The 13,532-nt window shown below is 30.5% G+C and overlaps 1 protein-coding gene across 9 annotated transcripts in view; it reads right to left on the bottom strand.

The window, feature by feature from the left end:
* The window catches only part of LOC108686259 (extracellular serine/threonine protein CG31145), a 234,514-nt gene that overhangs the window by 90,969 nt on the left and 130,013 nt on the right, over nt 1-13,532 (bottom strand). For all 9 annotated transcript variants that reach the window (XM_018191470.1, XM_018191472.1, XM_018191474.1 and 6 more), the window contains one exon: nt 7,440-7,518. In XM_018191470.1, the coding sequence (XP_018046959.1) occupies nt 7,440-7,518 (79 nt within the window). The remainder of the gene's footprint in view (nt 1-7,439; nt 7,519-13,532) is intronic.

Raw genomic sequence — 13,532 nt, 5'->3', positions numbered from 1 at the left:
ATTAAAATGTATAAAAATTTTGCAGAATATATGTGTGTATATATATATATATACATATATATACATATATATATACATATAATACATACACATATATTCCGCAAAATTTTAATTTTGCTAAAGATTTCAGATCAAATCGTCCATGAATCAGTTTTTAAATCAAATTTTACTTTAGAAAACATATTAATGTGTTTTACCTTGGAACTATAAAGGACTCATCCTTCCTTTACAGACGAAGTGCTGTCCTCCTTATAATCTTTTCCAGGCGATACTTGTTTATGAGTAAATACTTTTCGCCGCGATCCTCGATCGATGTACTGTTCACATGCTCGCGATTTTTGTGAAATATAGAAGAAGTATTCACATAATATTCTTAATATTTGATCGATATTTGCACATATATTTTATTCTATGACAATTCTTTTATTGTTCCGGAACATTGGTAATATGAATTGAACTTTCTGTGAATATTTAGCGTTAGTTGGGCATATACTGAATATCTATGCATCTGATATATCTAAAACAATCTAAATCGAAGGAGAATACAGAAGAGTTTTTTAACGAGCTCCAGAATACTTTAAGCGACATTCCAAAGGATGACAAGATATTTGTGATCTTTAACGCAAGAATAGACAACACACCCCTGCCTGACATGCAGAAATTTAACGAAGAGAAGATAAATGATAACAGACAGCTGTTAATTTCAACATACTCAATGTGCTCTAAACGAGTTTAGCATTAATCTTTTTTAGAATACAAAATGCAACACAAATACACTTTTACGAATGCTAAAAACCAGAAGTCTGTCAATAAGTACGTTTACACCCAGAGACGTAACCCATATCGTCACTCAAACTAGAATCAGTTACCATCCGTTTACATTGAAACAGATTAAAAAATGGACAGAGTCGTATTTAGTTCATGCTAGTTCGAATTATTTAGAGCCATCTCGCATTTTGTACAAATTTCACGCGTTTACATCGAGAAAGCAGACGATCTATTTCAGGTCAGGCTGCTAAAAAACGAGATCTGATCTAAAGCTAGATCGGATCATCTACCAAGTGTTTACAGCATGAGGCTAAATAATTGGAATCAACTTTGGGATATAGGTCGCTGACTAAGTGCATGATGTAAACGTAGCCATCGACTACATAATCAGCAGAAGGTTCACTCGTCGCAGATCCTGGATGTCCAATCCTGAACTCAACAAACTTAGGGAAAGACCGTGCACTGCTGTTCTGTAAATATCGTTTCACAGAGAAACTATAGAGAAAGAAAGAACCTCAGACAACAAAATTTAACATGGAAAAAAACGACAGTATCCATACATTATACCAGAACAGATTAATAATATATTCTATATCCCAATAGTACAAGAGATATATAGCGAATATATAGTGCGAATCAAATGAGATAAAATAAAATTCAACAGTTATAATCGGAGATGCAACGGAGGCAATGAGGACCAGGAAAGTAAATTCAAATGGAAAGAAAAACGAGAAACTCTTTACAAAAGAAATTGAAATACTGATACCAGAAGAGAAGAAAGCGTATTTAGTCTTCAAGATCAATTCAATCCAAGAGGAGCAAAAAAGATACAACTAGAAATAGAAGATATAGCGAATGCAATAAAAAGGGAATTTTACTGAGAGAATTTCTCTTATGAGATGAAATAATCTGTATAGCAAAAGAAAATATGGAACATATACGGAAAAGAAGAAAGAAGCACATTCAGAAGAGATTCAAATTAACTTTATAACCCTGGAAACATGAGCAAATTATTTTATAGATCTTTATCAAAACACGATAGAAAGGAAAACCACTCAGAAAATCGTATTAAGAACAATATAGGAAGACCAAGAAATGAAATATATAACATAAGCGGAAGTCCATAAGGTAATTAAAAAGTTACGTAATCAAAAAGATCGCAGAATTGATTAAATTGCTAACAAACTAATTAAGCACGCAAAAACTAAACTCAAAGAGAAACTAAGCTTTTTCTCAAGATAATAAAAAAATAAACAAATCCCAGATGAGTGATGAACAACCATAACTTACAAGTAATCACACTAATCCTTATTTTAAGAAAGACGAGAAAAAAAGATCCCTAAAATAATCGAGGCAATTACTGAGTATCATACTAAAAATATTGACTAAAATAACATCAATAAAAATGATAGAATCAATAGGAATTAGCAAAGAACAATAGGCTTCCGGCAAAACTGCTTGATTTTGAATGTCATCTTCATTATAAGACAACTGGAAAAATCTTTGGAATATGATAAGCCTTTATTCCTGTGTTTTGTGGATTTAAAGAAGCATTCGAATCAGGTTTTAAGACAAGAATCTTCCGCACAAAATTCACTCGAAATATACAGAGCTGATTAGACAATTAAAAATCAACAACAAATCAGAATCTAAAAGCAGGAAATATACTAATAATAGATGCCGGAAGTAATAAGAATTCGACAAGGAGACAGCTTTAATTCAATTCTTTTCAACTTCATAAAAGATGAAATAAGGTTCAATAAGACAAGTGAAAGAAATTGATGGAGGATTCAAAATGGACAGAAAACTGGGAAAATAATATGCTATGCCGATCATGTTATCCTAATGGCTAAAACGAACTACAGCGCCTACTTTAGGTTCGCCAGGGCTATCAAAAAGCTCAATATGTAAATCTTGGTTGAGAAGATGATACTCAAGGGATCTATTCGTTATAAGCTGGTAGTTAGTCACACAAGAGCGTCGGTTAAATTGCTTCAAGAAAAATTATTAAGTGACGCTACATTCGTTGAAGAGTAGGGAAGACTACGCTTTGTGTTAAAGACGCCAATATTATTTTCCATTATGATAAGAATTGATTTCCAAAATAAGTGTGCTGCATGCTGAACGTTTCGAGATAGTGTTCTTGTGTATTCACAATAAAGAAAATGACTTATAAAGCTGTTGCTAAATACATGCATAAGTCAGAAGATTTCGTATGGAAGTGAGTGATATGATATAAAGAACAAAAAAAGTCTATGATTTTCCCGATAAACGAAAAATGCGATGAATATCGAAAAAAGAAGATAAAATTATTTTAAAGTTGTTTTCAGTAAAAATCTCTGTTGACATTGCGCCAAGAACAAAATTTATTGGCCAAAAAGGGAGTGAATATTAATATAATTGAACATTGTTGGCGATCTTGCTGCGTGCAGGAATTTGTAGTGGCACGGCCATGCGATCACCGTCCAAGTGTTTCTCTATTGCTTCGAGGGCACTTAGTCGAGAAAAATGAGATTTTTCCCTGCTTTCCAAACTTTATTTGAACAGATCCTCAGAACCTCAGATGCGGGCGAATGTGTTTTACAGTAGATGCGGAAAGGGTCTCAACGATGCAGTAGCGCGATAAAAGTCTTTAGCACGAGGCAAGACGCGTCTCTGAACTAATGCGAATAACGAAAATGAGAAAGGGTATACGAGAGGAATGCGAAATTCAAGATATGATGAGATTCATGAGATCGAGAAGACGTCATTGGAGAAATTATGTGGACAGGATAGGGCTTGATTAATAAAATAAGCAAGATTGGAGACTCCTACTTCTTAGTCGACCCCAAGGAAGACCGCTCAAAAAATGGTACGAGAACATCTATTTAGTAGAAAGGCAAGAGAGCAGAAGTAATAATAACCTTAATCCTAATAGAAGAAGAAAAAGAAGGAGGAGAAGGAGAAGGAAGAGGGGAAAGAGAAGGAGGAGAAGGAGGAAGAGGAGGAGGAGAAAAAGGAGAAGAAGAAGGAAAAAAAAGGAGAAGAAAGAGGAAGAAAAGAAAAAGAAGAAGGAGAAGAAGAAAAAGAAGAAGAACTGATTATCGCGCAATTATTTACTCTCACTTCCGTACTTATATTCAAAATTATATTTGAAAATGAACTTTATTGTAGTGTTTTGAAAGCTCTTGAGATTAACTATTGGATTCTGGAATGAAAAATAGGATGTTCCATTTTAAAAAAAATCGATGTGATCTTGATCTGACCTTGCCAATGCCAGCCAAAATCAATCAGATGTGATCAAAAAATAGATCTTTTTAAATCTTTTTATCTGAATCATTTTTTTCAAAAATACTTTATTTTTTCAAGATATTTCAATCTGGGACTTTTTTTTTATTCTGTATATTAAATTAATATATTTTGTTTTACAATATTTTGTTTAAAATATATATGTATATAAGTTTCATGTTATTTAGTCACTTATTTTTTTTGTATTTTAATCATTCCTATTACATATTGAATTATTAGGTGTACAACTTTGCTTCCGCCGTTTTCCTATAGATGGCTTTAGCGGTAAGTGGTGGTCGAAATAAATAGATCATAGACGTCATACAATAAACTTCGGCATCTGTCAACATAACCCCATAGAAACATTAGTCGATTTGTGTCTGCATCATAAAGTTATTCTCGATTGAAAATGTCAGTTTACGAGCCAAATTCTCGTCATTTGCGGGAGGTTTTAATTTTTTCAATATGAAGAAATTTATCTGCGGCTGAGGCTCATCGAATGCTCTCAAATACTTATGGTGAGGCCGCTATTAGTGAAAGAACGTGTCGTGAGTGGTTTCAACGCTTCAAGAACGGTGATTTTGACGTCCAAGGTCATGCTCTGTATTTGGTGGGACCAGCTCGGCGTAGTGTATTATGAACTGTTAAAACCGACTGAAACAATCACAGGCGATCGGTATCGAACGCAATTGATGCGTTTGAGCCGAGCATTGAAAGACAAACGGCCGCAATAAAACGAGAGACACGATAAAGTGATTTTGCAGTATGACAATGCTCGATCCCATGTTGCGAAAGTGGTCAAGACATACTTGGAAACGTTGAAATGGGAAGTCCTACCCCACCCGTATTCTCCAGACGTTGCTCCCTCTGACTATCACTTGTTTCGATCAATGGCATGGCTGACCAGCACTTCCGGTCTTATGAAGAAGTAAAAAATTGGATCGATTCGTGGATAGCCTCAAAAGATGACCAGTTTTTTCGACGCGGGATTCGTACGCTACCCGAAAGATGGGAGAAAGTAGTGGCCAACGATGGACAATACTTTGAATCATAAATGTATAACCAGTTTTTTACAATAAAGCCTCGAATTTCGGAAAAAAAACGGCGGAAGTAAAGTTGTAGCATAATGTCGTTACAGAAATATATAATTTATAACGATGTTATGATAACACAATATATAACAAAAATTATTAAAACACGAAAATGTTCGTATTTTAAGTATAAAGTTAAATAGAATAAGGATTTATTTTCTCATCTCTGTATGATTTTACCTCTAACTTATGCTCGCGTGTTACCAAATATTATATAATATATATAAAATATGTTTTTTGAACATTTTTTTAGTTATTAATTTAAAAAAAAAATTGCCTTAATTTAAAGTAAAAACTATTTACCGATTGTCATCATTGTATTTCAAATTTTAAGTGATTAATAAAGAAAGTGTAAAATTTTAAATTTTAACTTTATACTTTTACACTTTTAGATTTTATGCAAAGAAACAGAAAAATTGTATTTAAAATATTTTTGTTACAAACGTAAGCGTAATTTAGAAGTTACAAACATTAAAACAATAATTGAGTTGGTACCTATAAGGGATTATTTTTTTATTTAATTTATATTTTATCAAATACATTCAATTGTTAAACGTTTTTATTTAAATCTGAATTTTAATTTATTTAAAATAAATTATAATAACCTTAATAGAAATAAATGCAAAATATATAAATTGTGTATGAAATTAAAACAGCGATTTGAGCAATATTTTGATGTAAACTTGGGTGTTATCGTAGTAACATCTCATGGCGCCGTTGCACCGACAAACTGCCCAAATAATTTTGCGCGCTGTCTGTCTGTGATCTCAAGATACGCCAAGAACTTTGCGACATTCTGTGGTTTCACCGCCGTTCACACAGGTCATAGAAGCTAACCTCTCGTCGTAATTTGCATAAAATTGTTTCTAATTAGTGCTATAATGATCTAATTAGAATATATATACATACATACATATGCACTCACATGTATGTACAAGAAAATCAATTCAAAATATTACAAATAGGAAGATTAAACATACTTATATGAGCGTGTGAATTTTTATACATTGAATTAAGAGGATAAAAAAAATTTCATGTCCCATATACTATACATCATTATATATATATATATATGTGTGTATGTGTGTGTGTGTGTGTATGTACATATAATAAAAAATATATTATTTTTTAAAAAATATATTAAAATATATTATTTTTTTATTATTATTATTTAATAAAATTATTTTAACTTCTATTATTTTAACTTCTTCATAATGTAAATACAGTGTTGACAGATAATGTATTCATAGAAATGCAATTAATGTGACCTGTGCACGCTAAATTTTTTTTTTTTACTGCGATCTTGTTACGTCCAAGACTTAGGAGTTTTTATTTTAAAGAGGTTTTCAGAGTGAGGAGGAAATCACTGAAGAACGTAATTAAAACCTTTCTTCTATGATTAACGTTTTGGCATGCTTGTTACAAGTCAAATGCACTTGTGTAAAGTCCTAAATATGGGTCAGTACACCATATGGCATATTATAACGTCATCTGAGACAGTTCAAACCTTTAAAGATTTTGGTTAAAAAACTGAACACACGCACGCACGCATGCACGCATGCACGCACATGAGCAGGGAGCAGATCTGTGCAATCTTATTCCAAGTTAAAGAAGTTGTCTTATATGCGCCGAAATGTTTATTATTATGTAAAATATGTTTATATTCATATTTATTTATATTTTTAATATAATATAATATATATAATATATATATAATAATTATATAAATTTGTACATTTCATTTAGATAAAATTTTTAAATACCTCATCATTGCATTAATATAATATTTTAAATATTATTTTAAACTCAGAGTTATTTCATATTGGTCAATGTGTGTTTTTTTAAGCCTTTGCGACTGTGCTTTTTAAAGTTTACTCTGTAAGACAACGTTGATGACCACTAAGCATTGTAATATAATATATCTATATTTTGTAATATATCACATTTATATACTGAGTAATTGTACCTACGTTTTCAGTTCTTACAATCATCCACAACGAATTTGTGGTATATTCCCAACGAATTTGATTTATTATTATAATTTCTAGTCAAATCATATCAAGATTTTGTCATTTAAATGAGTAGTTGATTTTTAAATTGTGTTATTCAGAATGATCTGATTGGGATCGAAACATTTATTACAATAAACTTTGTTTTTTAATAACACGCATTAAGACCTTGACTCGCTTTATTCTTGTTATATTAATTTTGTAAATTATTTGAACCTTAGTTTTTATATTATTTATAATATATAAGTTTAAGGCGAAAGAATAAGAAATAATAATATTAAATATAATACGTATTACTACTTACCGCATCGGTTTAAACAATGCCTGCATGTTGTCGCCATAATCAATAACTAATTTTAATTGTGTACCACCGTCTTTTTGAACTATAACAAAAAATCATTTCATAAATCTTTAGATAACACTTTTTGTAAGCGTATTTTGTTAGCTAACAATTATTATTTTATACCATTTAGTGCAAAATGAAAATTGATGTGAAACTATAACATTAATGATAATACATTTCTAAAATGTATATTGATTATATCAAATATCAAATATATATTATAATTAATATGATTGTACTACAGTACGTATATATAATTAATTATATAAGGTGAATATTTTAATAAATTATCCTAAATACTTCAATTATATTTTATCTTTTCTTAAAATATTTCAAATGGAAGTTTCATAGTTTGAAGAGAAATGTGATAAAATTTTTTGTAATATGCATTGTTTAAGAAGTATTAATATGATTAATAGGCACTCCTTTAAATGAAACCGTAGGATTCTTTTACATTTAATTCTCCTGCTATCTAAAAATGAAACAATGTATTATTACTAAAAAAACAATAAATATTTGTTGATGATTACATCAGTTATGTGTAGCAATAAAGTCACTGATTCACTTTAAGAGAATATTCCTTATATATAGACACAAATAATAAAATAATCTAATAGTTAACAATTTTTTAAGAGATTACATATTTTATTTTGACAAAATATTTTCTCGTTAATATCTTACTTTTTTATACATAGGAAATAAATGAACACAAGGAAATAAATGAAAATTTGATATAAAACAAAATATAATTGAATTTATAAAAAAGAACACACGTTACTGCGCATATTGTAATTAAAATAATTCATAGAGAGATAATATTTATATGTTTCAACTAATGATTTTTTTAAAAAGAAGAAAGAGAGAGATGAGAGAGACAGAGAGAGAAAGAGAAAGAGAGAGAGAGAGAGAGAGAGAGAGAGAGAGAGAGAGAGAGAAAGAGAGATGAGCTCTTGTATCATAAAAAAAATCTTCAATAAGTAATGTGAGTTAATAATAATTCATGGAGGATTCGTCGCGGTCAAATAATAAAACGTCCGTCGTCTGTGGTTTGAATTAAATATACAATATTCACGAGAACAGCTGAGACTCCGAAATCGATATATCTAGCGAAAAATAGAACTAGGTTTGTCCGAGTATGTCGCGATATTGTGAAAATATTATTGAATAAATATACACAGCTATTAGCAATTTTGTAATCAGAAATGTGTATTAGACTTATTATTAATAAAAATTAAAAATTAATACAAATTCAATAATAAGAAATCTGTAAATTTTATGTAAAACTTATTATCTATCTATCTACATACAGGGTGCTTGATAATTCTACAACACTCGTGAGAGTGTAAAGATAAAGCGAACTAAACTGAATCGAAAAGTTTTGTACCATTTTGCAATTTTCACGATAGTTAACAAGATATTATTTACTACCATAAAAATTGCTGAATATTGATTTTCAATAATTTTTTACTCAAATACTATCAACTTTATAGAAAAACAGCGAAAGACAAAAATTGTTTATTTTCTTCTCATAAGTTTTGAGAATTTTTTCAAAATTTTTTAATATTGTATTTTTTCATGTTGATAAAAATAACCTTTTCAAAAAAAGATTAAAAAAGGCCAAATGTGCGTGTACCTCCCATAAACCTGTAAAAACTGTTACATAAACTAAAAAAAAACCGTTACATAAGTAATATAATTCAAGTAATGGTAATATTATTAATTTTTTATTATAAATTGCCCCTCAGTAGTATGTATACATTAAAAAAAAATGAAATAAAATCTTTATATTGCGCCAATTGCAAAAAGAATACATATTTTCTTCCAACATATAACATATGCTAGTGCTTTGTAAATTGCGAAAAGAATATATATTTTATTGCAACATATAACATTTAATTAACGAGAAAAAGTGATACGTATCTTTATTTTTCTATTCAAGACGTTTTATATTTGCAGTGGAATACATTTAATCTCAAAAAATTAAAAACGAAGTATTACAATACTACTTAAGTTATATTATTCATGTGGTTTTTTTTATGTAACAGTTTTTTATGGGTTTATGGGAGGTACACTCACACTTGACGCCTTTTTTCACTTTTTAAAAGGTAATTTCACTTTTTTTAAAAGATAATTTTGTTGAGATATTACGCATTTTGTAGTGCTAAACATCTTATATGATTAATAATATATCTCTTCATATACAAGTGCGTATTTATAAGCGTTCCATTTCACGCATGATTATATCATTTTATTCTTGTTGTTCCGATTTATTAAAGAAGGATAAAATAATATATTAGGTGTAGTAAAAAGAAATCCATTATTTTTGCATGAAATTGAATGGAAAAATAATGGATTTGTTTTTACTATACCTAATATTTTTACTATACCTTATATGCATCATACATGAAACAGACTTTAAGTATCTGTAACAATATAAGTGAGAAACTGATTGAAATAGAGAGTTTAGAAAAGAGCCGCCAAGTAATCATATGACTCTATGGTTGGTTAGCGTAATTTTTGTTCCATGGTATGTTAATATTTATTAAGCTAAACCCTCCACCATCGAAAATCAAGTTCGGAATAGGAAAAAATTTAATGCTTTTTAGGCTAAACTAATTTAGTACTCTATTCCGAATTTTAATGCTTAAACTGTTTAGTAGCATTAAAGAAAATGGAGACGAGGAGTCCAACTTATAATGGCAAGTCCCCATAAAAAAAAATATATATACATGTGACATATACATATAAAGCGTTTTGTCCATTAAGCTACTGTTCACAATGTGAATATTTGAAATTTTTTGATTCTATTTTGGAGCATTAAATTAGCGTTAAAAATCTCTGTGTACTTATTTTTTATATACGTGCATTGTATATATATTTTTTATGGAGGAGGGGTCCAGCTTGCTATTAAATCCTGGATAGCTGGACCCATCTATTTTTTTTATTGCTGCTAAACGGTTTGAGCATTAAAATTCGGAATACAGTACTAAATTAGTACTAAAAAACATTATATTTTTTACTATTACCTATTCCGAACTTGATTTTCAATGATGGAGAGTCCAGCTTAATAGACGTTCTCAGCTAAGTTCTTTAAATTATACGGATGAACATGTTCTCTCTCTCTCTCTCCCTCTCTTTCTCGCGCTTGCTCTTTCTCTGTTTGTCTCATGTACATAAATTACACCCGTATACGCATTAAGGCACTTTTGTTGCTAATTTTACACTAAATTTTAATTTTAACTTTAATTTTATATTAAAATTAAAATTCTATGAAGGCATTGTAAACAGCAGCTTAATGGACAAAACGCTTTATATGTATATGTCACACGTACGATTGAAAAAATTTGACAAGCTGAAATGATTCCTTTTTTGGGAAACGATCTCCAGATCTCGGTATCAGCATATATCTGTACCAATTTTATTCAGACTGGCAATCGAAAGATACCGATGACATTGTATAATAAAAGTGTTTTTAGATTTTTGATTGCGGCTTTCTGAGTAATTTTAATATAAAGTTTGTTGATGTCAAAACTCCAGATAAAACTAATGGTAGCGTTGCCAATTTGATAACGACATGAATATATATACACAATGACGTTCATACGTTAATTAATCAAAGCCCGTCTTATATTTTTATACACTTTTAATTTAAAAGTAACTTATTAAAGTAACTATACAGTCAACATGTACAAATGTCAACATAAATGTAAACGTAATAACAGTATTAATGAAACTATAGATAAATAAATCGATAAATGAGAGCAATAAACAAGTGCCATCTATCGTTGAAAATATGAAAAAGAAATGTTTTTTTGAGGCGATAACGTATCTTATGTAAAAATTTTGATATTTCGGATTTCGCATCACAATATTTCCGTTTGTAGGACATATAGAGGTAAAATAAACGCTTATATGATATAATTCGGATCCAAGCTATCGATTGAGCTCATTTAGAATTCGATCCATCCAGCCTTTATTAAAAAACCGATAATTTTGCTTTTAATTCGCTGACCCGCGTAAAAAACATAAGGTGATCTCGTGCTGTGCGGCCACTTGGTGCGAAACACTATCTTGTCTCTTGATAGTTGTCAATAAGAAAATGCAGTACTAAAAAGTTGATAAAAAATTCTAAAAATATTCTTGAGAAGAAAATAAACAATTTTTGTCTCTTGCAATTTTTCTGTAAAGTTGATAGTATTTGAGAAAAAAATTATTGAAGACCAATATTCGGCAATTTTTAGTAATTAATACCTTGTTAACTATTGCAAAATGGTACAGAACTTTTTGACTCACTTTAATCCGCTCTACGACAAGCGTTGTCGGCAGAATTATAACATCATATATTTACATTTTTGTAAATGTAATATTTACATTTTTGTAAATGTAATTTTAATCTTCTTCTAAAAAATTTATAATGTAATTTTACATAAATTTTTATTTGGCTTTATATTATCTTATAATTTATAATAAAAATTTTTATAATTTAATTTTTATAATTTTCTCACGATTTCTTAAGAATATATTACTTTGTCGTGACCGTGAATAATTCGACCTAACCATATAATCATCTATTTCTAATCAAAAGATTTTTTTTAATTCTCAATTGACAGAAATATAACAGAATTTGAATTGTTACAATAAAAATTTCTTCATCAATGTTACTTTCTCATTTTGTTTAAATTCATAATATCATTATTATGCAAAAATCTTCCTATTAAGTTCATTCTATAAATATTAAAACTATAATACAGAATGGGCATGTAACTATTATCACTCATAATTCAATATAAATAAAAATATTATATCATAATATAAATTTATGTAATAAAAAAAATAATACATTCACAAGAATAGAATGTAATAGGAATTTTTTAAAAATAATATAATATAAATGTTAAGAATAGGACCGACAAGAATAAATTTAAATAAATACGAGAAATCAGGTGTATAAGCTTAAATCCGCTGTTTGCTCATAGGTGGCATTAGTGAGCGTACAAAGCTACCCTGGGCACACAACATACTTTTTTTATATGTTTGACTTCTGTCAACATTAACCAGTGTACATCATCAGCAATTTCATACAACAACATACATTTTTTCTTTCATAATCATGTCTAGTTTTTGCTAAAAAAAAAAAGCATATGGGAAGCTTTGCTTTTCTGTTTCAATTTGAAGAAATCGGCTGCCGAATCGCATCGAATGCTTGTGGAGACCTATGGCGACAATGCTTTATCGGAAACAAGAGATTAGTTTCGCTGGTTCAATGACGACAATTTTGACCTGAGTGACAAGAAGCGTGAAAATCGGCTCAGGAAGGTTGAGGACTATCAATTGTAGGCTCTTTTGGACGAGGATGATACCTAATCGCAAAAAATGCTTGCCGAGCAATTGGGTGTTTCTCAAGCAGCCATTTCATGCGGCTACATGCCATGGGGAAGGTTCAAAAGATCGGAAAATGGATGCCACATGAACTGAACGATAGGCAGATGGAGCGGCGACGCCAAAACACAAATTCTGCTTGCTAGACAAAAAAGAAAGTCGTTCCTGCATCGGATTGTGACAGGCGATGAAAAGTGGATCTATTTTCAGAATCCTAAACGCAAGAAATCTTAGGTTGATCCCGCCCAACCATCAATATCTTCCTCAAGACCAAATCGCTTCGAACGGAAGATGCTGTGCGTTTGGTGGGATCAAGAGGGTGTCATCTACTACGAGCTGTTAAAACCTGGTGAAACTGTTAATGCTCACGACTACCACCAACAACTGATCAAATTGCACCGTGCTCTGCGTGAAAAAAGGCTGCATTATCGGAAAAGACATGACAAGCTGATTTTCCTCCACGACAATGCATCATTGCACACGTCAACAATGATCCAAAACTACTTGGAGACACTCAACTGGGAAGCGCTACCCCAGAAGGGAAGTGCTATCCCGCTTACTCACCAGACCTGGCACCTTCTGACTATCACCTGTTTTCGTCGATGGGCCACGCGCTTGCTGAGCGGCACTTCGATTCTTACGAAGACGTCCGAAAATGGCTTGAAGATATATATA

This window comes from Atta colombica, unplaced genomic scaffold (genome assembly GCF_001594045.1).
Source record: "Atta colombica isolate Treedump-2 unplaced genomic scaffold, Acol1.0 scaffold17, whole genome shotgun sequence".
Lineage (NCBI taxonomy): Eukaryota > Metazoa > Arthropoda > Insecta > Hymenoptera > Formicidae > Atta > Atta colombica.
Note: the sequence above shows the minus strand (reverse complement) of the source record. Positions and strands in the feature narration are given on the sequence as shown.